General features: G+C 47.2%; 1 protein-coding gene across 2 annotated transcripts; it reads right to left on the reverse strand.

The window, feature by feature from the left end:
- Positions 1 to 4,976: 4,976 nt before the first annotated feature.
- Positions 4,977 to 23,563, reverse strand: Pigr (polymeric immunoglobulin receptor). 2 transcript variants are annotated; one of them, XM_078022723.1, is made up of 11 exons: positions 23,488 to 23,563; positions 15,834 to 15,931; positions 14,800 to 15,144; positions 12,255 to 12,896; positions 10,775 to 11,107; positions 9,912 to 10,235; positions 8,694 to 8,877; positions 8,193 to 8,314; positions 7,421 to 7,552; positions 7,247 to 7,305; positions 4,977 to 6,183 (listed from the first exon to the last, which is right to left on the reverse strand). In XM_078022723.1, exons 2-11 carry the CDS (start codon positions 15,874 to 15,876, stop codon positions 6,088 to 6,090), a joined length of 2,280 nt encoding a protein of 759 aa, XP_077878849.1. In that variant the 5' UTR covers positions 15,877 to 15,931; positions 23,488 to 23,563; the 3' UTR covers positions 4,977 to 6,087. The 2 variants fall into 2 exon arrangements, with proteins under 2 accessions (XP_077878849.1, XP_013215832.3); XM_013360378.4 differs by lacking the exon at positions 23,488 to 23,563 and adding an exon at positions 22,507 to 22,666.
- Between the last annotated feature and the right edge of the window lie 3,344 nt (positions 23,564 to 26,907).

Raw genomic sequence — 26,907 nt, forward strand, 5'->3', positions numbered from 1 at the left:
TACCCCTGTCTTCAGGACAAAAGAGCCTCATCTCCAATTCTTCCCATTGGATGGAAGCTGTGTGGACAGAGGTTTGGACCTGAAGCAGAAGATGCTGGCTGTGGTCCTTATCAGTCACCCGTTAGCTCATTTGAAGAATACCTTGGAGCACCTACTATGTGGAGTTGCCAATCATGGATCTGGGGCAATTCAGTACTTTTCTCTGAGTCTTGATTTCTTTTCTTTTCTTTTTTTTAAAGAGAGAGAGAGAGACAGAGAGAAAAATTTAAGATTTATTTTTTAGTTATCGGCGGACACAACATTTTTGTTTGTATGTGGTGCTGAGGATAGAACCCGGGCCGCACGCATGCCAGGCGATAGTGCTACTGCTTGAGCCACATTCCCATCCCAAGAGTGTTGATTTCTTTACCTAGAAAATATATGAAGGTGGGACTAGATGACCCCTGGCATTTCCTCCTACAGAACATCATCCCTAGTTCACTCCGCCATCCCTCATCCCTCATTTCCCACAGCTATCTCCATAAGGTAATTCCCTCCAGCAGGGACCCAGGCCACTATCCAGGGACCATAGGAGCAATGTCACAATCTAGTTTTGGGAAAGCTTTCCTGGACCTCAGTTTTCTCATTAAGAAAGTAGGGAGGGTTTCAGCCCTGCCTACCTCACACATCTTTTATGATGCCCAGCAAAAATTACAGATGTGAAAGAGCTTTAGGAGTCCTATTTCAAGTGGAGACGTGCTGCACTGTTACTGATCAGAGAGTTCCCAGGGCCTCAGTCCTCGGTGCTTCATTCCTGGATGTCAGTTCCCACCTCCAGGTGCTGCAGCCTCCTGTGCCCATGGAGGATTCATGCTATTCCTGCACCACCTCAGGAAGGAGGCAGCTGACAGAGCCCAGGGCTCCTCAGGGGCTGTGTGCATCACAACCCACTTGCCCCCACACACCAAATTTGTCACATGCTCTCCAAAACAACAAGTTCCCCCAGTTAGGGGTCCATTGTGAGCAGGTGCAGAGGAAGCACGTGTGGGCGGGTTGCCTGCCCTGCCCTGCCCTGCACTGTTCTGGCTAGATCTACACTGGCTCAGAGGAGCTAGGTCCTGCAACCAGCAGATGGGCCATGATGTCAGAGGCCTCTGTCAGGCTAGGGGGCCAGAGGTTTCAGCTGGGATCAGCTCCCACCCTCCCTCCTTAGAGGGCCCTTCAGTGCCCTGTAGCTGCCAGGCTCTGCTGTTTGCTGGGACTGTCTTGGGGACCCAGGGAGAAAAGAGGAAGGGAGGGTCCTAATATAAATGAGTGAATGTGATGTGTGTGGCTGTGGGTGTGAGAGCTTGTGGGTGTGAATGTGTGAGTGTGCACAAGCTGTATGGATGTGTATGTGTATTGTGAGATGCATAATTGTATAGTGTGTGTATGATGGCTATGAGTGTATGAGTGTGCAATGTGTATTGTGTGATGTGTGGAGTGGGATGAGCAGTGCATGGCACGTGTGTGCATGAGTATGATGTGTGTATGAGTGTCTGCAAGGACCTGGGTGCACTGCGCTGTAGCCAGGCCTATCCAGGTGGAGCTGGAGTTCTGCGAATGAGCCTGGGTAAAGAATTTCCCACATGTGTGGCCCCAATGAAATTTTTAAAAGCATCACATGGGGTTAAGAGCAAGAATTGGGGTTCTGAAATGAAATTATGGCATTTTCCCATAAATGAATGGAGCTGGAGACTGTCATGCTAAGTGACATAAGCCAATCCCAGAAAACCAAAGGCTGAATGTTCTTTCTGATATGTGGATGCTAACTCACAATAAGGGCATGAGGTAGGGAAGAATAGAAACACTTTGGATTAGACAAAGGGGAATGAAGGGAAGGGAGGGGGATCGGGAATAGGAGACACACTGGAATGAATTGGACATCACTTTCCTATGTTCATATATGAATACACGACCAATGTCATTCCACATCATGTGCAACCAGAAAAATGGGAAGTTGTACCCCAGCTATGTGTGATATGTCGAAATACATTCTATTGTCATATATAACTAAAAACAACAAAAACAACAACAAAGAATTAGGGGTCTGAATACTGCCAGGCAGAAGGTAACTGGAGAGATCAAATTCCCACACCTTGGCCTGTACAGATACTGCCTTGAGATGTTGTCCCAGGGTGTCTAGGAGCAGGGACCCTTAGGAAACCTGGCCTCTGGATAAATAATGCTGTTTACCATTCATATTTTCTTCTCTCTTCTTTTCCCCGTGTGAATTTAATCTCCTGATTCATGGGCTGCTGTGTTCCTGGCGTTCCTAGTCCCAGAAGCACACAAAAGGTGCAGGGGACTCAATGGCCAAACAGCTTCCAGGGGCCAGAGGGGTGTATGAAGGAGAGCATTCAGGCCTAGAGGCATAGTCGTTCACTTTCCATGACCACCTCTTAACTGAGGCTTTGCTATCCCCCCCCCGTGTTACTGCTGGGCTTAAAGGAGCATTCTTCCTAAGGTGAGGGTGGCAAGAGGTGAGCCTTACCTGGGGCACAGCACACACCCTGGAATACAGTAAGAGTGAGTGGGGTTCACCATTGTCACTGGGTTGCGTTTCTCTACCTTGGCCTTCCCCATAGCTAGTTTCCAAAGGGCCATCTTCTGGGCCTGTCCACCTGGAATGCCTCCATCCTTAGGTGGCCTTCCCTATGACTCAGTGCTCCTCTCTGCAGTGTCTGACCTTGAGAATCTCTGCTGGTGGCCTCTCCAGGGAGCCCCTCCCCACCAGGTGGAGGCACCCACCTTAGGTATCCTGAACTTCCCTCCTTCCAGGAACTTGACCGTAGGCTTACTTGGCCAAAACATACAGGAATTCAGGGTGAATTATAATGTGATTCATCACCCAAGTCCTGGATTTTAGCATATTCACATTTCCATGTCCAGGATAAAGACTTTTGGCTTTAGTTAAGAGTGGATTGTAACCTCTTCTTTCTTTTCTTTCCAGTTCTGCTGATGGAATTCAGGGTCTTGTGCCTGCTAGGCAAATACTTGACTATTAAGCTGCACCCCCAGCCCAGAGCAGCCCTTTTATTTTTCAGCCTTGAAAGTGAAACTCTAGAGTTCTTGGCTCATACGGCTGGATGAACTCTCTGTTCTTATTTTAATTTCATGGCGAACTGGGGGCCGTTGGCTTTGGCCCTTCATCTGCTCTCTTGGGTGCATGCCCACTGCCCACTGAGATATGAAGTCTCTCTGAGATGATCCCTCATTGTTTCTATGACACAGTCTCCCTAGCAGAGGTAATTGTTTTAGGGAAGCTAGTGAGGAGGTGGGGAAACACTGTTTCTCTGTATTGGGGACCAGCTTCATAGACCACAGCACGGATGGTTCCTCACTGCCATCTGTCATTTTTAGGAGAGTTGTTCCGTCTTGAGTCTTGGAAAATTCATGAACGAGTTTTCTGTTTTGCTTTAAAAAACAAAGTCAATTGCTATAATATATTTGAAAATACTGTTGGACCTTAGTAATGCATGAGCATATCATTACCTAGCAGACTTAAAAAGAAAAAAAGTCAAGATAGTTCTAGAACTTGAGAAAGCTTTCCTTGGCATTAAATATGTAAGTAGCTCCCTGAGTGGCTGATGGCCACTGCTAAGTGGTCTATCATCATCAATCTCACAGTTAATAGTTATTCCCTGTACTGGGCTGAATGGTAGCTTCCTAAAATTCATGTCTACCTAAGAACCAGCTTTTCCTCTCCTGTGCTCCTGGGCAGCTGATGAGCTTTGGGCAGACATCATTATCTTTGCAATCACTAGTGACAATATCAGTTAGGAATAACGAGACTTTCTGAGATGTTAGTGACATTTCTTGGCCTTTTAATCTGGGGACTGGGGGACTGGCCTCCTGGTTATTGGCCCTGATGCAGAAATTGCATCTTAATTGTTTGCCACAGGCTGGGACCTCTTGTGGGTCAAGAGTAGCTTCCTGAGGGATAAAACACTTATAGGTTCCAACATGCCTTGTAATTTTAGTTCTCTTGGAATGACTCGCTGTCATCCCGGGAGAAGCTAGGACTGTATTCCCATCACAGAGAAGAGGGAAGTCAACACTCCTGATGGCCACCTCTCTAGCCTGGGGAGGAGCCCAAGGCCCTGAGCCAGGCCAGCACTTGGGAATTGGCACAAGACACTGTAGTTAGTGGGACTGGAGGGGAGAATAGGGGGAAGGGAAGTCTGAGTCCCTGCAAAGGTAGGCTTGGGAAGTGACCCTGAGATATCGTGCTCAAGGCTCAGGTAGAAAGCACGGTTCCCCACCAGGCAGAACGGAAGACTAGGGAGAGCTTTCTTCAGGAGAGACTTTTCCATATCCAGCCCCTGAGGAAGATTCCAGGTAGGGATTGGAGAGGGGACACAAGCTGCCAGCCTGTAGGATGTGACATAGTTTAGTGCCAGAAGCTAGGATAAGCTTAGTAAATAAGGGGTCCTTTATCTAATCACTAACCCCCTCAAAGAGACTTTGGATCAATCACTCTAAACTTTCAGTTATCATTTAACTAGCTTTTAGTTGATGAGCCTATAGAAAGAGTTTACTCTTGTGCTTTTGATTAGTGGCCTATTGATTTTGGAGGGAACACCAGGAACAGGAGTTTCAAGGTTAAGTATTTACTATTCTAAGGTTTTGTTGTTTGTTTGTTGTTTTATCAGTGCCCATCAGAAGCCCTGGTGATACTAGCTTTCAGTTTATTCCACTATAGTCTTAATTATATTCTATAACAAACTTCACATAAAACCATTCTTTCACTGAAAACCATTCTTTCATTGAAGACAATCTTGGTCCCACTTTCAGGAACTTTCCTAGCCCTCTTTAGTCTAGCCTTGGGGAGGAGGTGGGGGAGCCTGTTGGCTTAGACACATGCCCCAGGGTGTCTAAAAGTGGGACCAAAGAAAAATGCTTTGGAAAAATTATCAGGAAAACCCCAGGTGTGGGAGACAAATGCAGTCCAACCCTTCTTGGTGGCAATCATGGTCTTTAATTATGAATTAAGTCACATTTCTGATTTGTTAGCAAGGGCCGGCTTGTAGATGCTGGTTGAAATACAGAGCTCAGAGGAAGAAAGAGCTTTAATTTTAGCTCTTGGGATATCAGCCCCTCCCTGGCACCATCTGACATTCTCTTTCCTTCTCTCCCTCTTATAATTCTTCAAACATGTGTTTGACAGCCCTCTTATCTTAGATCCAGGGGAGTGACAGGAAGGGAAGGAGTTATCTTCCCTGCAGGTGGGACCTGGGAAACATCAGTCACTAATCACATTTTTCCTTTCCTCCTCCTTGTTCTATAAACTACCTCTAACAGTGGGGCAGGACTCTTACAGAAAGGTCCCTGGTCAGGACATGCCAAATCTGGTTGGATACTCACTTATCTTACTGGGTGCCCTTGAGAAAAACTCAGGACCTCAAAGTTCTTGCCTAGGACTGCAAGAGTATGTTGGTGATGACTTGTATGTATGCTTTAGGACTCCAGGCATTGTATGATGTCACCCATTGGGGGGTGAGGTGAGTGTACCTGCTAAGGTGTCAGGTCTTATGAGTGGATACACACTGGGAGTATCGGGCCTCCCTCAGTGATATTTATTGAGACGTGGTCAACTGGGTTTATGGTATATCTGTCCCATCATCTAGCAGGATGCCTGGATTCTAGTAAATATTCAAACATGACTTTTTAATGAAGGAAAGAAGAAAGGAAGGAAGAAAGGGAGAGATGGATTGGAGGGGAAAATATCAGTGGCATCCCACCATAGGGGTGTAGGGAGGCCCCAAAGGTTCTCCTTCCTGAAATGAGCTCCCCACCCAGGTCCCCCTTCTTTCAGAGAGACCCCTCTAAGATCTGAATCCTTCACACTTGAAGTTCTCTCAACAAAAACTAGCTGCAGATGGACACTCCTTGTCCCCACCCCACCCAACAGGAACAATTTGGCCAGGCCTCGTTGTCACTGAGGACAGGACCAGCAACCTCTGAGCACAGGTAGAAAAAGCCTAGGTGGGGGTGAGTGCAGGCAGCAGATCAGCATAATTCTGAAGGTGATTGTCACAGGCAATGGGGCAGGCGGCTGGTGCTGCCCTAGACTTCACTGGGTTCCTCCTGGCCCTGGGCAGCTATCTTGCCAGACTGGAGCAGGAAGGCCGAATACGCCATGTCGGCTTCCTCCTTGGATGACTAGGGGGCAAAAGAAGAGGCATCAGTGGATGAGGGTGGGGAGGGAGGGGTGCTTTCCACATCCGGGATTCATCATCTTGACCTGAGCAACACAAGCTTGTGTGGTCCCCTGTTCTCAGGCCTGCCCTGTGCTCACCAAGAAGCTCTGATTTTGAGAAATGGAAAGTTGCAACCTCTAAAAATATCTCCCTCTGTCTCACTACCTCCTTCCAACACGTGGGGCGGAACCACCTCTGTTGCCCTGGCCTGTCCCCGGAAGCTGTGCCCACACAGTCCATGGGCAAGGTAGCCCAGGCTGGCATCAGGTAAGGTGGTTTGTGTTTTTCTTTCTCCACTAGCCCAGAAAGGTAGCTTTTCAGCAGCCAGTGGGGAAGCTGCCTGTAGCTTTGTGGATACCTCTTGCTAAAAGCAGAGGTGACTGTTGTTGCCAGGGGAATTAGATAGAATAAAAAGCATGAAGGCTTCAGAATTAGAGGCCAGTCAGTATCCTTCTAGGAAGCCACAGGATGAGGGTGACACGTAACCCAAAATCCAGAGTAAGCTCTAGTGGGATTTCACGTACTGTGTACTGCCACTCCACTGGGGTGGGCAGGGCCTGCCAGTCACCCACCACCCATCAAGTTGCCCACCACCAGTGAATGTCTTTCAGGCCCAGACAAAGAGCTGGTGCTGAGCAACTCTCAAGGGAGGGTGGGTGACCTAAGGGAAGTCCAGGGGTCCCGCAGCCCAGAAAGGCATCTCCCAACCCCCAGCTCTTGACATGTGATCTCCCGCCTGTGCCCACACCTGTCAGGCACTTTTCTTTCTTCTGTCCTGGCTTCCTCCCCCCTGCAGGTTTATAGTCTACCAATGCAGCTGCCTTCTTCCTCAGCTTTACACACAACACCCACAACCAGGAAGCCTTTCCCCTCCTGCAGAAAGTCCCCCTGATACTGTTTGTGCCATCTTCCCTGTTCTGGGGTCAGCCTCCATGCAAAGGTGCCCCTGATATCTAACCATAATTCCTCATCTTGCAATTCCTTGTCACTCTAATGGGGCTCTCCCTCTCTCCCGGGACTCTTACCCTTTTTGCCCTCTTGGGTTCTTCAGGTTCCGTGTTGCCCTCGGGGGTGGCCATGGCCTCTGCATATACAGAGAGTGTGGTTAGCTCTCACTAGCTCCTGTTTCCACCCCAGACTCAGGGTCAGACTAGCTCTTGCTGCATGACAGCGGGGTTGAGCATTCTCTCCACACATACCAGCTTTTTCTTCAAGGATGGTCTCCTGAGTGACTGGAGCGGCTCCCATATTGTCAACGGCACCAAATTCCCTGGAGTTGTCAAAGTCTGACATGCTAATGTCCGTCCTGTAGCTTCTAATTGAAACCCGGTCTGTCCAGGAGATTGAAGGATTGGTGTAAGGACAGGGTTGGGCCAGAGAAGACCAGAGCTACTCCTCTCGAGGTAGCTCTGCCATAGCCCATGGGACAGCTACGGGGGTGGGACCTCTGGCTGCTCACTTCTGCCTCTGACTCAAAGCAGAATGGATCTGAGTCCCTCTTGGTGGATAATCAATACTCCCTGACCTTTGTCATTCTGTGATTTCTAATGCATAGCATCTGTTTTGCCCTCACATCAGCCCTGTGAGATGGTTATTATCATTCTGTATTGAGCCATGAGAAAACTGAGGCATGAAGTGGGGATGTCACAGAGTCACGCAATCCTTTAGTCACTGAACTAGGCAGATGCCCAGGCCTCCCCGATCCTGGTCTCCTGGCAGCCCTCCCTCTGAACTTAGACCCCAAGCTGATTGCTGTCTTCCAGAGACAGTATCTAGATAGTAGCACCTAATTAATTTGGGAGGACATGGAGGTTTGTCTTTCCCAACTCACTTTCTCAGAATCCTTTGTGCAAGTCAATGGAGAGGCCACCAAGTCTACAGGATACTGTGGTGGCCTCCCATGTGGGCAGCTGAGCCAGGAATGAGGGTTCAAGGATGGAGGTGGGGTTGGAGAACATGCCGGGCACTCACCCACATTCTTCCGGTGCCGGGCTCTGGCCACCCACACAGCCACAGCCCCCGCTGTCAGAACCAGGCCTAGAGGCACCAGGGTGGACAGCAACACTTTGGAGCTTCTGCTTTGTCCCTCAGAGCTAGAAGAAGGGTTAAGTCAATCCATCACTGGAAGGGAGACTCAGGAGCTGCCGGATGAGCTGACAGGTTGGCCCCAGCTAATGTCCTTCCCAGGTTAATCCATTCCACCCTCCTGACACAGCTCCCGAGCTCTGTTCTCCTAAGAAACCTTCCCAGACTCATAAGGCAAGATATGGACCTTTTCTGCATCCCAGGCTTGGAAGCTTGTACTGAAGTATAAACACTGTTCTGGCCATCTGAGGGCACAAGGGACCCACAGCCCCAAGCTCAAGCAGAGGCAGTTAGGGCTGCCTCACTATTAAAGAGATCTTTGGAACTGGTGGCCCAGCCTTACGACTTTATCTGTGCTCAGAGTGAGGAGTCCCAGTCTTTCCTCACCTGCTAGTATCCGAGGATGCTCTGATCCCAGATTCTTGGTCTCCCGTATCCTCTACCACGGCTCTTTCTTCTGCAAAAAGCCTGGGATTCACAACGGCTTTGTTCTCAATCACTCTAACAGTGGGCTCCGCCACTTTCTCCTCAGCCCCTGGATTTGTGTTGGCTGGGCTGACCTCACGGGACCCTGGAGCAGAGAAGAGCAAGGACTCAGTTAAGTCCCTCCCACCCACCCCCACTTCCCCAGTGTTCTTACTCCCATAGGTTAGGGAGCCTGAGGACTGAAGCTTCATCAGAAATCACAGGGTTAGAGTTAGAGCTCACGACTGTTAGGGCGGGACCAAGATTGACATTAGAAGCAGAGGAGTGATGGCCTTCTCTAGCTTGTCACAGATGATCTCTGCCTCATTGCTACCCAAGTTGTTTCCATAATCAAGACTCCGTGTCATGGATCCAGCTGTGAATAAGGGCTCACTCAACATCTGGGGACAGGGAGATTTTTCACAAGTTGAAACCCTGCCAGAAGCCTCCTAACTGCTGGGCAGTGCTGCCTCCTGGTGGTAGCTGGGTGGTGGTGGCCCCCTCAATGAACCAGACCAATAGGAGGACCCAGACACAATGGGATATGGAGAGTGTCTAAAAATACCTTCATTAGGGCAAAAAAAGAGGCTGGAAATGCAGATCTGCTGGATGAGGTCATCTTAGTTTTCTTTCTTACTTTTTTTTTTTTTTTTTTGGTGTTGGGAATCGCAACCAGGGCCTTGCTTGTGCTAAGCACATGCTCCACACTAAGTTAATCTTTGTCCCATGCCTTAATTTTCTTGATCAGACCTTGCAAATGAAGGTATTTGGCCCCACTTTTGAGGGCAGGCTTTGATAGAGGGCAGGAGGATGAGTAGATGAGTATATTGCATGTGATAGTGAAATTTCCATCTTTCTAGTTACAAAATGCACTTTGGTTTGATTTGAAGAGGCAACTATGGCACTTGGCTTAACTGCTGAGGTTAAACAGCCAACTTACTATTTTTATATAGCTTGTATTTCTATTTGGGATGCCCCTTATGGAGAACTCCCAATTGTCCTGCACCCCCCCACACACACACCTCATCCAGTTTCTGATGCCAAACCCAGGGCCACCTGTGGTTGAGAAATTGTCAGGGACTTTTGAGTGGTCCTCCTTTGGGGTTCCAGAGAGCACAGGCCCTCCCCTTAGAGACTCACCCACTGCCACCTGCTCAACTGCCACATAGACTGCTGCAGTCTCTCCATAATTGTGGTCTTTTCTCACGCCACACCAGTACCAGCCTTCATCCTCCTTGACAACTGAATTCAGGGTCATGGAGATGAACCGGTTGTTCTGGTCACAGGTCACAAGGGCCTGGCTGGGGCTTTTGTCTTGGCTGGGCAGCTCCCTGCATTCCCCGTTGCTCCACTTGCACCAGTACTTCTCAAAGGTGTAGTATTTGCAGGGGAAGTGGCACTGGAGCTCAAGACTCTTCCCCAGCACAGCGGTCACATTCTCCGGTACCTTGAGGCTTGGTTTTCCTGAGGCAGGGAAGGAAGAAGACATAGGCATAGAAGTTGGCATGTGGAGATGCTGCAGGAAAGTGACCATGGTGGTGATCTTTGTCCTCATTTCTCCTTTTGCATAGTGCTCTAAATAGATTAGGCTAATTACTTCAGCAACAGAATGATGTGCTGTTGTCATTGTCATTACTGATGCCCACTGCGATCGGTCCAGAGTCTGTTAAGAGAACACAGAGCTTTGCTCCTTGGTTTCAGTTTGCTTTCCTTACTCTTCCTTTTCTTCTAGACTCACATTCAAGAGCCTTATTCAATATTCTACTTCACCTACTGCAAAAGAGGCCAGTGTTCCTGAAATTTGGAAGTGCTACAGGTAGTAATTGGAAGAGTGGGGGGTGCTTGTCATAGGTACCAAAATGTGACCTTTGAATAGGAAGGCTCTCTCCTGGGGACTGTCCTCATCCACACACCAGGATGCAGGTGAGATAGGAGGAACAGTGGCTGGGGAGACTGCTGCTGACTTGAGTGGTCTCCCTTTTCTCTTGCCCCTAAGCTCTTACCTTCAACAATCTGGAGCTCCGTTGAGGTCCTCCAGCGAGTATTGCCATTGGTGAGACACCAGTAGAAGCCAGCATCCTGGGTGGTGAGCTGGTTGAGTATGACCGTGTAGGTGCCATTGCCCGGCTCTTTAAAGAGTGCGAGCCTGCCCTCATGCTCTTCCTGAACCTCCCCGTCGCTGGACACCAGCAGTGGGCAGCGGCCATTTTGTGTTCCTTCCCAGCGACACAAGTACTTGATGCTGTTGCTTTCCTTCTGGTCATAGGGGCAGAGCAAGGACACAGAGCCTCCTGTCACGCCCTTCACCACAGTGGGATTAGAGGGGATCACAGTCTCTGGAAGCACAAAAGGAGACAGCATGGAAGGGTGGCAGCCAGGAGCAGGCTTGCATGGCCTAAGCAGCTTTCTCCCCATGACTCAACAGGGTGGAGGCCCTCACCTTTCTCAGGAAAAGAAAAAAAAATTCTCATATCACTGAACATAGAGCTAGAACCACCATGACCAGACCTGATGAGCTTCACCACCATTCTGGGTGGTTTGTTCCTTTTTCCTACCCCTTGATATAAATTTTTATCTATTTCTTAGCTCGTGGCTCAAAAATGACTCAGTGGATTGCAGCTAAATTCAGAAAAGCTATGTAGAATGGGTATGATTTTAATGCAAATTTCGCAGCATAGATAATCTGAATAACCAAGGACCCTGAGAGGTATCTCAAATGGATAGACAGACATCCTCAAAGCATCTAATGCTGAGGTCCAGAGAGAACCCTGGGTGACTGAGGATGTGGAGGAATATGGCGAGGACCCTGAGCTGGAACGAAAAGGGATGTGCAGGGAATGAGGGCTTCTTAAAGAAAAGTTGCAAGGGCAGATGCTGTGAACGGCAAGTTCTAGTTTGTTGCTTTTCTGAGGACAACTCATGCAGAATGTTGCAGGGATGAAAAGGAGGAGCAGGGATTTAATTGTTTTGCAGTGTGGATGGCCTTCCAATATATGGCCAAGTGAGCCAGATCATGTTGAATAACAAATAACCCTAAGAAATGTGGGAATGGAAGATTTAGAGGCTGGGGCATCACCTTCCTGGGAAGCTTTGAGGCCAATTCTTCTCTCATCTGAATGTGTAGGATGAGGTATCTGCTTTGCTCAGGGGTCAGAGGAGGGAACAGGGCCAACCATGGCACCCAAACCCAGATAATCTACAAATCTTGCCATCATCGGGAGCTTTGCTCTCCATATTCCTATTGACCAGAGGTGGCCACAAAAAGGCCTCTGATAACAGGAAAAGAATGAAGAGAGCACAAGGCAGAGGCTGCTGCATTTTCTAACTTTCCTGTACTGCTGTGTACATAGCATCCAGCTCTGGGGCTCCTAAGGAATGGATACCATTGACAGATGAATATTGATGAATAGACCCAGGAGCTGGAGCTAAGCTAGTTTCTCACTGCTTGCCCCACCCCTTCTCTCTCCCCATCCAGGGTCTTACCCTCATTGATGAAGAGTTGCCAAGCCTGGATGGGCCAGCCTTCCTTCTGCTGACCGCCAGGGTGCGCCCCGCATAGGTAGCGTCCTGCATCTCCCTTCTTCAGGCCTGTGAGCAGCACACTGAAGTGGCCATTTTCCCTTTGGGTGAGTAGGATCCTGCCCTCAAAGGCTGGATCCCTCTTCCCCAGGGTGTTGATGACCACATCACAGCTTCCTTGGCTGTTTACCCGGCACAGAAATTGGGCCACATTTGTCTCCTCAGGGCCCAGGGCACAGTCAAAGTTCACGGAACCCCTCAGTTCTCCATAAAGCAACTCAGGTTCCGGCTCTAGCACCTGGAGGTCAACATACTTCTTGTTACTACTGGAACCGTCCCCAGCCTGGCAGATATATATCCCAGCGTCGCTGAGTCTCAGTTGTTTGATGATGACGTTGAACATTAATTGGTTGGTACCCTGAATAACTATGCTGGCTCTTCCCTTGAAGTTGGGGTTCACATAATTGGTGTTAATGACTAGCTCTCCTGTCTCCTTGAACAAGTACTTCATTTTCTGAGAATTCTCACGTTTGAAAGGGCAGTTGATGGTCACTGTTCTACCCAGGTCTACTGTGTAGACTTCAATGTCATCTTGTGGGTCAGGACCTGTAGGACCAAGGGCAGGGGAAAAGTTGTGATTTTGTTTTCTTAGAAAATAGGGTCCTGTGCTGTTCCCAGTGAGGTTCTGGGTGGGCTGACCACAAGGAGTGCCCTACTCTCCAGAGGGATGCTGTCAGAATATGTCTGCTGGGACTCCGAAAATTATACCTGAAAGTGAAGCCTCAGAAGCAAACTTTCTCTCTGAACTTCTCCTGCCCTCCTGCCTCCCACCCTTGTTTTTCCCAAAGGCAAGTCATAGAAACTAGAATTCCTCTTTCTCAAGGCAGGCCTTAGAAACTAGGACCCCTTTACCCCAAAGTTAATCACAAAACCTAAAAACATTACTCTAACTTTCCCCCCACCTTTGTGTGTAACAACTGGCCATAAAGAAATTCTCTGATAGAGCCTAGTTTGCCATAAGACCCTCATTCTGAGGGTTCCTGGCTCATATCCTGGAGGAAGAAATGCTAATACTGAAGGGCCAAGAAGAATTTGAAGAGTCAGGCCCTCCTGGGTTTCTGACTCCATCTACCACGATTAGCTCATGCCTTTTTTGTCCTGTGACATTCCCACATGGCCTTCCCTGCTTCATGGAACCTAAATATAAAATCAGACAACTTTCCCTATATGTTTGGGTTTTTATTCTGAAGGTTCGGATGCATGTGAAACTTTCATCCAATGAATTTGTTATGTTAACCTGCCTTTTACTATAGAGGTGTTGACCATGATCCATACGATGGGTGAGGACAGGGATAACCCCCTTCCTCCCCTCCATCGTCTCCCCCATGATGCCTCCACCTAGCTGATACTAATCTCTCCCACCTCCCTGCCTTTCTTATGTTTGAATTGGTCCCTTCATCAGGTCTACTGGAGATCTAATTATGTTCTCCACAGACTGGAGGGCAGAAACGTATTTTTCTCATATTTGAGTCCCCAGCACAATGCCTATTCATAGTAGGTGCCCAAATTCACACGTGAGGAAATGAACAGAATGAACGTCATAACAGGTTGGTGAATTGCCGCGCATTACAATAGATATTTCTAAAAATTAAAGCAGTTCAATGGTGGAGTGGGCTGTCTTGTGAAGCATGTGTGTTTCTGTTATCTAAAGTGTTTAATCAGAGCCTAGATTCCCCTCGTCTACAGTGTTCTTCTGGGTATCCACATAGGGAGAACTCTGAGTGCTCTTTAGCTCTTAGGACTCCATCACAAATGGAACGACCTCTGTAGAAAACGGACCACGGCACACACAGCCCAAAGGAGCAAGACATACCCTGAAGAGTCCCTCCAAATTTCCTTCTTGAAGACTCTTTGTCTTTCAAGTTGCCCTTGACTGTCCCTAGTGCTCTCATGGTTACACTCTTGTCGGTAGTGCCTTTCTGTTTCTCTCACTAATCGGCACAGGCTTGTTCAGATGTCCCCGACTTCAGGACCCCGTCTCTGGTCAAGAACTGAGATTCTAATCTATGCTGACAGTTCTGATAGATGAATGGATCCCAGGTGAAAGAATAAATCCTCATTTTTAAAAGAAACCTTCTGGTGGCCCAAGACCTCCATCTAAAGGGTGCATTAATAGTAAGAATTTAAGGATCCTTGGAAATCTTTTTGTGTCTTTTCTTTTTCTCTAGGCTCGTAGACCACTTGTTCCACCTTCGCTAAATGTAAGGAGAGAAGTTGTCCTCCTGATACTTCTAAGCTAAGCCTCAGTAAAGCCCTAGAATGTCACAGGCCCAGAAGACTTAGGCCCCCAGGTAAACGTCACCTGTCTCCTTTCTGTGTCCTATTCTGAAAAGTTTGCTTTGGAAGGGAGGTGCTCCCCACCCCAGGCCAGGACCCACTTCCTATCAGGGGTCCTTCCTCCGGCCCTCCCACTGCACCTGAGTGAAGCCCGCAGCACCCGGAGCCTTACCCTGGCTGACCTCCAGGCTTACATCGAAGGACAGGCCTCGGCTACTGAGGCCCAGACCACACTTGTAGCGTCCAGAGTCATCTCGGGAGAGCTGGGAAATGTTCACCACGAACGCGCCCTCCTCCGGGAAGTTGGTGAGGTTGGCTCTGCCCAAGTAGTCCTTGGAGATGTAGCCCTCCGAGGAGATGAGGGTCGTGCAGACGCCCCTGGACCCTTGCCGGCACCAGTACTTCCGGGTGTGCCGGTTGACAGAGGTGGCCGGGTAGTAGCACTTGATGGACACTAAGCTACCTTGCACACTACTTACCTCGGCGGGACCAAATATGGGACTTTTCATGAAGACCACTGTGGAAACAGAAGACGGAGGCTTTAAGACACCCTGGGGGATGGGGGGTGGGTAAAAGATTGGTGGAGGGATCCAGACAGCTCCCCCAAAAGATGCAATTTCTACCTCTGGATATTTACAAGATACAAGTATATAATTGCTGTATTGGGTAAAATGATTTCTTAACCACTATTAAATTCTAATGTAATTCAATTGCAATCTTTTAAACCCAATTGTTGAGTAACTTATGATATCTTTTATTTTTCTACACTCCCCTTTTGTAGGGTACTGTATAATTCCATTTCTTATTGCTATTTCCTTATATTTTAAAAAAATACTTTGTAGACTATTTTCCTTTTTTTCATAAAAAAAAATATTAAGAGCTGGGAAAGATAATCAAGTCACACCAAATCCCATGGTAGCTCATAAAGATGCTTGGTTTGAGGTCAAATTCTTTTTATTCCCAGAGAAGACCTTCAGCAGACCCTGACCTTGAAATTAGGAATTGCCATTCCTGTTTCTGATTCCCGATGCTCACTAAGCCTTTTTCAGATATGATGCTTCTGCATTACGTCCTTCTCTAGGGAGTATGAATTTGGAGAGGGACATCCCTGGGGAGTGTGATATCAGTGTCCTCAGGGAACTGGATTCTGGAGGGAGTCAGATGAAGGACGTGGAACCCTGGGGAGTTGGGACCTGGCAGACACACCTGGGAAGACAGCCATCAGGCAGGTGAGCAAGAAGAGCCTCATCGCTGGTGGCTCCCGCGTGGGCTGTGCCACTTAGGCCAAATTCTTTTGTGAGATGCTGAAAAACAATAACCACAAGGAGATGAAGCTCCTCAGTCTTCAAAGATGAGATGACCTTAGAGTTTCCATAAACTCCATTTCCAGCAACTGACATAAATTCTGCTAATGAATGAATGAATGGCTGAAGTTTTATCATCCTCTACTACTTATTGGTCCTCAGTAGTTATAAGTAGCTTCAGTCTTCTTACCTAAGCTGCACGTTCCTTTTGTCTAGGGCTATTGATGACATTCTTTTGTATCTCTGTCCAGGAGATGTGGTATAGAGACCTTAGGACTGGCTCACTGATGATTGGTTACTATCAAGAGGTGGCTCCATTTTTGTCAAAACATCAGCCCTCCAGATATCTCTGGGAGGTGGAAGAGGCTGGCATATTTTTTTTTGGTGTGTTCAGATAAGTAAACTGATTCCCACAGAGGAGGTCTAATAATTATGAAGGTTGTAAATATAATGAGGGAGCAAGACATCACCTTCACCAATTGTTTCTTACCACGTCCAGGGCACTCTTACATAATTTATATGTGTTGTCTCATTTAAAACTTGATAACCCTATGAAATAGGTATTCTTACCACTTTTTGCATCAGTGGAAATGAAAGCTTAAAGGTTAAGTGCTTTACTCAAGGTCACACACAGGGATTAAGCGTGTGTGGATGGGCAGAGTCGGGCTTGAGCGGAAGATTTGAAGCCAGCTTTCTGACTCCAGGGTCTGTGCTCTGGGCTACTCCACGGCAGGATATCGCAGCCCAAGTGTGATAGCATGTTTACACCTGGTGGTTTGCAGGGCCTCAATTGCTTCTCCAACCCAGTCTTTGATGCTATTCATTTGAGCTCTATAACTTCCTTGAACCACAACAGACATCATCACAACCATGATGTGGATAAGAAAATCAAGGTTTTAGGATGCTGAGTGATGCCCAAGGTTTCCCAGTGATTTGGTGATGGCAGCAGAGTTAAGCATGTAGATGTTAAGATCTTTGTAATCATGCCTGTAAGGCCTGGCAGAAACCAACAGAGAATCTGAGGCAGCCCTTGTAGATTTTGTGTCCACCACCAACACAGCCCCAAGAGGCTTGAGGCCCAGGACCCCACCTGACTGCAGCTCTTCTCAAGATCCAGATTGCAGCCTAGAGAAGAGAAGAGGAGAGGAGAGAAGTCCCCACATCCCAGCGGACTCTGACAGACTTTCAACTTTGGAATGTATATGTCAAAGAGCGTTAAAAGAGAAAACAATAATAATAAGCAAGGGCGGTAATGAGCACCCATAAAAATAGATAAGGGAGCTGTAGCAAGAGGGAGCTGGGCATTATCTCTCCTCAGTGCCTTGGCCCGGGCTCCTGTTCCCAGAGACTTCCTTCACAGCTTGAGCCAAAGGCAATAGCATTGTTTATCTTGGTTATTTCTTTTCCGTAGGGGAATTTCCCAGCAAGGAGTCCTTGTATTTCCGTGTGTAGATAAAAGTATTTTGTTTCTCTAGTTCTTTGGAAGAGTATGGGAGGGGTTGGGGACAGATATGGATGTCAGGTGGCAACTCTAGGCTTTCTTGAGTCCAGCTAATTGCTCCAGACCTTTCTCACCCGATCAATGATAAACTCCTGGAGTGAGACCTTAGCCAAAAACCAGAGTCAGCCTGGGTTGAAAGTGCTCAGGGGCTGCTGGCTGGGGGCTACCTGAGTGGTGAGACTCTCCCACATAGGAGCAGCTGGGAAGCCTGTTGTTTTCTTCTGCAGTTAGGATGGGCTGGCTGCAATGTCCTGAGAAACCTGCCACTTGCCATTTGGGCTCAGCCCTCAGCACAGCTGCAGGTGGGAAGGTCAAATAGCACAAAGTTTTAAGAGCTCTAACCTGCAGCAGCTATCCTTTATTTTCATTGCTATTCTCACCTGTAGAAAAGCAAGTTTCCTAATATTTTGTGAGACAGAAGTGGGTCTTTCCATGGGCTCAGCTGAAGACTGCATCCCCTCCTCTTGATTAGTAAAGTGACTTGCCCCATTTTATCAGAGTCAGATGCCAGGGTTTCTAATTTGGTGTGGGGCGCAGTCAGCTCTCAGCCTGCTTTCTTCCCATTCTGACTTATTTGGTTGGTGGGACATGTCTGCATGGAAGAGGGACATGTGTGTGCACCCATTACCTTTTGCATATTCTGAAGCCAGAGGTGAAGAGCATTAGGTGAACATAGCTAGAAAAGCAAAGCTAGCAGAGGATGACCTTAGTACAGAAGCAGAGTCCAGTCCCAAGGACATAGTGGGGAAGACAGGGCACGGATGCTCTTGAGAACAGGAACTTTTTCTTGCCCAGAGCTAAATTTGATAGCAGCTAAAAGACATGTACTTTGAGGATCAGTGGGGACCGCTTTATCTAAGCCATATTTTTCTCCAAACCCAGAAAATTCAAGTTTCTAGGAAGCCTCAGTCACAGGGTATCTGAAGCGGGATTTAAAAGATTTGCCTAAGGAAGGAAGGAAAGGGCAAAACACTTACTTGGTACCTATTATGTGCCGATGCTTTGCTAGTTTTTTCCCTGATTGATTTCATTCATCAGCACAGAAACCCAAGAGGTAGATGTTATTATCTTCATGTTGCAGATGGGAAATCTAAGGTTTGGAGAGATTCTGGATCCCAAGACCCACGTAAGAATTAGAATTTGAGGATACCACTCCATTATCACTCTTTGAATGGGCTGAAGGATCTGTTTTATTGGGTTCTATGTATGCTAGTACATCATGCTTGAAGGCACCTTTTCTGGTCCTTAAACTATGAATCTAATTTTTTCAGTGGTGGGACTGAAATATCATTCAGTCCAAATCATTCTCAGCTTACTAAGTTAATGCCTGATACATTTATAAGGTATGTCCCCAGGATCGTGGACATACCTTGTATATCCACCTTGTATAAGGCCCATGGCTTATAGGGGCATAAGCCATGTTGAAAAGTAGAGTTTGTCTCTTATGAAATTAACTTAGCTAACTCCACTGCTGTTAGACTGCTCTTCAGCTCTCCTGGCATGGAGTTCAAACCATCTAATCTCAGGTTTCCTTCTTTTTCAAAGGAAGAGGTACCACCAGGACCTGTTGCCTGGCTGGGCGTCTAGAGAGTCATGTGTTCATATAATGCTGTAGCAATCTGAGCTCTCAATATGCTTAGGACCAGGAGATGGTCAGTGACCTTCTCACGGTCCCAGGAGCTTCAGAAAGGACAGAAAGCACCTGCTAAAAAGACTGGAAGTCAGATTGGCAGTTTCTAACAGCCCGTGAATGTGAACTTGGAGGAACAGAAAGCTGTGGAATTCAGAGGCATGGGGGGTGTCTGGCCTAGCTAGGAAGGGTTTTTTTCCTGGCCTGGACTGAACAGCCCCTTCCTCTGCTTCCAGGAGAAGGGGCTGTCTCATCTTCCATGGATATGCGGGTCGAGCACAGAATGAACTTGGAAAGAGTTGACTGAAGAAGGAGCTTCAAGGATGGAAGAGAACACAGAGGTCGAGTTCTGGTCTACCATGGGCTACAAGGAGAGTCCTGTCACTTGGGCAAAATATGCCGGTCAACTCCATCATCTGTAAAAATAGGTACAAATAGCCCTGTGTTCTTCTAGTTTGAAGGGCTAGTACTTAGGATGGGAAGATGGGGGGAAGGGTAATGGGATACTGTACATGGAAGCACTTTAGGGTCAAGTGCTCTTCGACCATAAGATATTTTAATTACTCTTAATCACAGGAGGGTAGGAAGGGTCTGTACACTTGACTTTCATGGTTGCTGCGCACTTGACTGAGAGTGGCACAAAGCACTGATTCCTCAGTGTGGTGTCAGCTCTCAGTTGGTGGCTGTGTGATTTGGGGTAGACTATATAAACCCATTGAGCCTCAAGCTTCTCTTCTGTAATTGTACCTCGTGCAGAAGGTTGCTATCAGGATAAAATTGAACAACATATATGAAATCCTTAGCATGGCAACAGACTTTCAATTCTTTCTCCCTCTCCTCTCTCATACAAATGCAGCCTTCTCTTTTTTCCAGTCATCAAGTGAGAGGAGAATGGAAGGCTGCTTGGTGGGCATCTTTTCAAGACAGGGAATGAGCTCTTCAGGTTGGGCCACAATGGCTGAGAGAGGAGACAAGCACTGTGGACCAGCTTATAAGGAAGAACGAAGCACCACCTTTTTCTGAGTGTTTTACATGTGTTAACTGGGTTAATCATCACAGCCACCATAGAAGATAGAATAAAATGGGCAACCCCATTTCACAGATGAGAGGTCGAGGCATAGAGAGGTAAGGGTTTCTAATGGGGGGGCATGTAGAAGCAATATTACATAGCTTCTAAGTGACAGATGCAATTCTGGACCAAGAGCATAGGAGCTTAGCTGCTCTGCTGTACCCAGGGATCTTGTTGGTGAGAGGAAGCAGTGGGGACAGGAACGAGCAGAATTTCCAATCTTAGAGAAAGAGGGTTAGTCCTGTTCTCTCTGCCTTACACAGAAAAGGAATCTCCCATGAAGAGACACTTGGACCCAGAGGTAGGTGCCGAAAGAGAAATTTCTTCCTTAAAAAATATTAGCTGCTATTTCCCTGGCATCGACCATGTGTTGGGCACATTACATATGCTTCCTGTGTCTGAATATATCCACCCCAAAGCATCTTTCTACTCTACCACACTGTGTCAATACCAGTGACTCTGAGATCTCAGCTCCAGTCCACCCAGAGAAAGGGCGAGACATAGGTTGAGCATCTCTACTGAACATCATGCTTGGATAATATAGGGTGAGTATCCTTTACCTAAAATACTTGAGATTAGAAGTATTTTAGATTTTGGATTTTTAAAAAAAATTGGAATGTTTGCATGTACATAATGAGATATCTTGTACAGCCAAGTCTACACATGAAATCCACGTAAGCTTCGTATGTGCCATGTATACATAGCCTGAAGGTCATTTATACATTTTTAGTGCACTTGCATTTTGACTAAAACCTATCACATGAGGTCAGGTGTCAAATTTTCCACTATGTCAGGTTGACTCTCAAACAGTTTGGTGTTTTAGAGCATTTCAGATTTCAGATTTTGGGTTTAAGGATGCTCAACCTGTAATTTTTTAAAGTTAGGTAAATTCATATTTTGGTGATATCAAAATCTCACAAAATCTCACAATTGCATCTGAATGGCTGTATCGACATGTCATCATTCCTACTCACTGGATGTTTTTTTACATCATTCACATAAGCTCGTGTATTTCCTGAGCTATAAATTGGAACTACCAGGGTCTGGGGTTGTGGCTCAGTGGTAGAGGGCTTGCCTAGCATGTGTGAGGCACTGGGTTCAATTCTCAGCACCACATATAAATAAACGAATAAAATAAAGGTCCATCAACATTAAAAAAAAAAAAAGGAACTACCATACCTATGCCACCTGTCTCCCAGGTTTGTTGTGGGTCGAATGAAATAAAACCGTGAAAGTCCAGAGTAAGTGGATTTACTAAATGGAAACCGACATGATCACGTTTCATAAGCCAAAACCATGGAGATGCAGGGTAGCAAGAGACCAGCAATGATCACAGAGCGAGTTGCTCTCCTGACTTCTGGCTCAGTTCTTTCTGCTCCATCACTGCATCCTGGGCCAGGGAAAAGCATGGCTGAGAGCTCCAGCCATGACTTTGAAAGACCCTCTAGTTTCAGCTGTTAGGCATCTACCTGCCTCTCCCGAGGCCCCCCAAATTGGCATTTTCCCTCTCTAGATGTTAAAGAAGCTGTAATTTCTCTAGTGAAGGGACAAAAGGGATATTACACAATATGTGAACTGCCTGGGCATGGAAGGTGGCCCTGCCCAACCTTATTCTGTTACTCTGTTACTCTGTGAGGACCTCATTTTTCTGCTTGGAGCAAGGGCAGGATGATACTATGATACATACTTATGCTTCAGGTGGAAGGAATCTGCTGAGGCAAAGCTGAATCGCAATTAGAAAGGAATTCAGAGACTCTCTGAAGCCTGAAGGGACTGAGCATAGCCTCTGCAGACAGAAAATTTCAAAGACTAGAAGAGGCTGAGTCCCTGCATTCTATATGCATTATCTGAATCCAGGTTTGTGAGGTGCTCCATAAATCCTGGAATGATTGAACTAAACTGAAAAAAAAAAAGACCAATTTCTGTTTTGCTCTAGAGGTCACAAAGTTATTTCACACGTATTTTCTTATTGCACCCAGATCCACCCAGAGTGCTAGGTCTTATTTATATTCCCATTTTACAGATTAAGGAACTGAGGCTCAGAGAGATCAAGTGTTTTGCCTAAGGTCACAGTTAATAAACAGTGGAGGAGTAAGGGAATCTGGGGACGGAGCTTAATGGGAAGAACGACATATGGTGACCACACATTTTCCTTCTTGTCTGCTGGTATTTTGCAAAAAAAGGATGGTGGGGGACTTCTCCACCCATGTCTGTCCTTACTCGTGCCTCTGGGAAATGCACCTTACCCCCCACCTCCACATACAGCCACCCAATCTGCCCCATTGTCCTCCTCACTCCAACCTTGTGAGGTGTGTGGGACTGAGCTACCATCCCAGGTAGCATCCTGCCCGGGATCCCGGAGCAACCACACTTACATTTAGCTATTTCTTCCTCTCCTGTTGATCCGGCTTCAGGGGCACAGCCTGCCGGCCAGTCCGTGTAACCCCTGCCTCTGTGGAAGCTGCCAGCTGGGCACTGGATACTGCTACCAAAACTGAAACTGTGCTCAGGGCTTGACCTACACCTGGGCTCTTAAAGGGCCACTCTCCCATAGGCACGGTGGCTAGCCAGGGGCACGTGACTCACGGATCCCTTCTTTCCTTTCATTTCAGCTTTCCTGGCTCGCTCCATTGGCTTTCCCTTGACCTTGGGGAGAGTCTTTTATTTGGGAATCCTCCATCATTATAGCTGCAGGATATGGGGCAGAGTGTCAAACACAAAGATCCTGCTCTGTCACTTTCTAGTGAAAAGATCTTAATCACATCACCTTCATATTTCTTTTCATCTGGAAAGTAAGAACAATCATACCATGTCTACAGGTAGGGGATACGGCCAGGTATTAGATGTAAAATGCCCAGCCCAATGCGTGGTGTGAAGTTGACATTCATTCCATGGGGTGCAGGCAGCAGGAGTGGCTCTCTTACTCCTTGATCTCACATCCCACTCACTAGGGAACCCACTCAGTCTGGACCACGGCACCCTCCACACACCTTCAGCAAAACCCCTTTTACCAGCCTTGGTGCTTCTGGAAACTGGCAGGCAGAGTTTCCAGGAACCTGGGGGACTTTTCACTCCTGGAGGGATTAAAGATTCTGATTGCTTCTGGGTTCAGCTCCACACCAAGGAAGGCACCTACCTGTCGGGCTGAGGTAGCTACCTCCTTCCCACCCACAGTTAGTCCCTGGTGTGTACCCGGGATGTGATGTGGTTCTAGGTGTCCCAAAATATTCTTAACCATCCTGTGTCACACACGGGAAACCCATTCCCCAACACACACACACACACACACACACACACACACACCTCACCCCCATCCCTCACTACAATCCTATACCAGAAATTCTGCCCCGTCCTACCTGTGCAGGGCTGACCTGGCTCTGTCCTCTATAGAGTCCTACAGGCCAAACCCCAGAAGGGGAAGGAGAAGGGAGAAATAGAGCCATGGAGAAAAAGTGAAGTCAGAGTCTGGGTTTTATTTTAGCTAACCACTGATTCATGCTAATGTGTAAACCCACAATCACAGGTTTGAATAGCAAGAAAAGAAACCATATTTTTTTATTCTGGAGTTTAATTCCATATCCTCAACTCATATCCTGGCTGATGTGAAGGGGAAAAAAAAAGTTGCACAGTGACTTTCAGGCAAACGCGGTCTTGTTCAGTACCTCAGTCCCTTCATTCCAGGTTTAAAATTCAGTCTCTGAATTTTCCTTCCTTTCTGTCTTCCTTCTCTCCCTCCTAAATAGCTGGGGTGACAGGCACCTCGATGCTGGGCTCTGATCTGCCCCTTTTTGAGGCCCTCGGGAGATCCCATGCAGCAATGTCACACTCTGTAGCCTTCTGTGTCCCAGTGTTCCCATATAATTGTGGGTGCAATTACATTAGCAAGATTGTGGGCCACCAAAGTTCTATAGAGGACAGACTAGGTGCAGGTCCTCTTGGCTCTGGAATTTCCAAATCCGTCTGGATATCCATCATTGTTAATCTCTTCTTTTCTACAGCATCCTGGACTCAGCTCCATGGTGGTGGCAGGGAGCACACACGAATGCCTAAATTCTCTTCCTGCCTTTTTTAGCAATTTTCCTCCTCTCCCAGTTCCAAGGTGGATATCTGGGGTGGGAGGGACATAAAGGATGATGGAGATGTTTAGGGACAGCGACAGGACAAGCCTGCTACTGGCAGACGACAACTCCTTTCAAAAGTTTTCTTAGACCTCTCTTCGTTTGAGCTCAATAGTCAAAGTATTTGTAGGTTATGCTTCCTTGTTTCTCAGTAATCTGCTTCTCCCAACGCAGGGAATAACTTGTGTCTAGTTGTCTGGGCTGGCAAGAGAAACCGGCATAGAACTTGATGGGCAAAGGGAGGGTGGGAAGAGCGTCCATTACATCTTTGTTTCTCACGTTGCCTGGAGGAGGGGACAGATTTCCTGCCTTATTCTGTTTTTCCATGATGGTGAGTAACTTACCAGATCATGTTCTGATACATGTTCCCAGTGGCATCCAAAACCGTTTTAGCTGTGTCAGACACACATTCCATGTGCACAGATACACACAGATATATACACACATATCCCGACATACTCAAAGCCCACCTATCCCGCGGATCCAGCTAAGGGACAGGGGAAAATGAACAGTAGAACTCAGGAAGTCAATTTCTTGTGACCTATTTAGAGCTCAGCCACACACTGGTGGTGTGATTGAAGTCACTAGCTTCCCCTTCCACACTGTGGTTTTCCTACCTGGAATCTGGTGGCCCTGAATCCAGCCCCAGGGGAGGAGGGACCAGCCAAGAGGGTTCAACTGCCCAACTTGATAATGACACCCCTGGTGGTGATCATGCTTTCCAAAACTTGGATCTCTTTGTCTGTTTCCAACCACCCCTTCCTCTTTTTAAAGTAACAAGAGTGAAAACATATAAGAAGAGTAGCTTCTCATTTTCTCTGCATGATTCTGGGAGCTGGTCTGAGTCAGTGTGCAGGGAGGTGCAGAGAGACTAGTCTGGGTCAGCACACAGGTGTCCTGATCCTAGTTCTGCCTCTAACTTGCTAAGTGACTTTTGCCAAGTCTCTTCCTCTTTTAGGTCTGCAGGCTTTTCACATATTAAAATGAGAAAATAGGGCCAAATGGTTCCCAAGCCCCTTCTAGTTTTAGGAGTCTGTGTTTTCCGTGAGCAGTGTATTAGTTTCTTGTGGCTGTTGTAACAAATGATTATGACTTTAGTGACTTAAGTCTACAAAAACATATTCTCCCTTAGTCTTGGAGGCTTGAAATCTGAAATCAAAGTGTCAACAGGGCCACCATGGAGCTTCTAGGGGACGATTCTTTCCTTGCTTCTTCTAGTTTCTAGCTGCTGCTGGCATTCTTGTGATCTTTGGTATGTAGCTGCACCACACCAATCTCTGCCTTCATGGTCACATTGCCTTCTCTGTGTGTTTGATGTATTTCTGCCTCTCTCTTATGAAGATACTCATGATGACATGAGTAATATAATAATATTATATCATCTGATAATCCAGGACGATGTTCTCATCTCGAGACCCTGAACTTAATCGCATCTATAAAGACACTTTTTCTCAGTCAGTACACATTTTCAGATTCCTGGGGTTAGGATGTAGATGCTACAGTCTGGGGAAAGGAGGGAAATTTTCAGCCTACCAAAAGCATCTCTTCTGATCACAGTCGATTAAAAGTTCAGGGAGATTAGAGACATGCCGGAGTGTGCATCCTTGTACCCAAGGACACATAGTCTATCGGAGGATTATCACCCGCATACAACACTATGAGGGAGCCCCAGTAGCCAGGTGGCATCCAGCATGCACAGGCTGCACAGCCTTCTGGATAGGGTCTGGGCTCTGTACCTAGGCTGCCTGGTTCACATCCAAGCTCTGCCATCTGCAAGCCATGGACCTTGGGCCTAATTATCCTAACTCCATAAGGATGTTATAAAGATTAGGTATAATATGCTCAGGGGTGGGAATTTAACTGGTGCTTATGATTCAACATCGAATAAATAGGACAGCATAGCCTTCCAGAACTGAGAGCGATTCCCCAGTGAATGATGAGGATTAGAGGGCAGAGAAGTGCAATGACTTGCCCAGCATGCATGGTGAGGGAATGGCATAGATAGCTCTATAACCAAGATCTTCCAGCATTGGTCATTTTCCTCCACTTCCCAAAGCCTTTGCTCTTAGGTAGAATCTTTTGCACTAGGGTTTCAACAGATAGGAGGGGATTTCCATTTACACTATCCAGAGAAGACCAGAGAGGGCCAAGCTCCCCAGACGCACACAGATGCAGCCCTCAGGCTGTCATGATTAGCTTGTTGCTCGAAGACCATGGATGGACCCTATCACCAACAGAGGAGGGGAGCTCCGAGCCCACAGCCCTTCTCCTCTCTCCACCGCCCATCTGGCCTACCTCTGTTTGAATGGTTCTTATGAGTGTGGCTTTTGCCAGTCAAATGAGATAAGAATGAACAGATGAAACGCTGTTTGCTACCAGTTCTCTGCTCCTACCTGCGGGTCTTTAGTTGGGTCAATGTTTAACCCTTGTCTGGAGTCAATGTTTAATCCACGGCCAGTCAGCCCTGTAATCCATCAGTCCCTCTGCAGCCTAGAATATGGAGTCACATTAGTATTAATCACTGAAAAATAGCATGTGACAGAGAATCTGCCCAAGCCCCAAAGAGCATCCTCTCTACCATTTTAGAGGATATTGGCAGCTTAGAATTAGTCATACCACAGTGACCACTTACCCCTGTCAACAGATCATTATAGAGTA

The sequence above is a fragment of the Ictidomys tridecemlineatus genome, chromosome 10 (genome assembly GCF_052094955.1).
Source record: "Ictidomys tridecemlineatus isolate mIctTri1 chromosome 10, mIctTri1.hap1, whole genome shotgun sequence".
NCBI classification, from domain to species: domain Eukaryota; kingdom Metazoa; phylum Chordata; class Mammalia; order Rodentia; family Sciuridae; genus Ictidomys; species Ictidomys tridecemlineatus.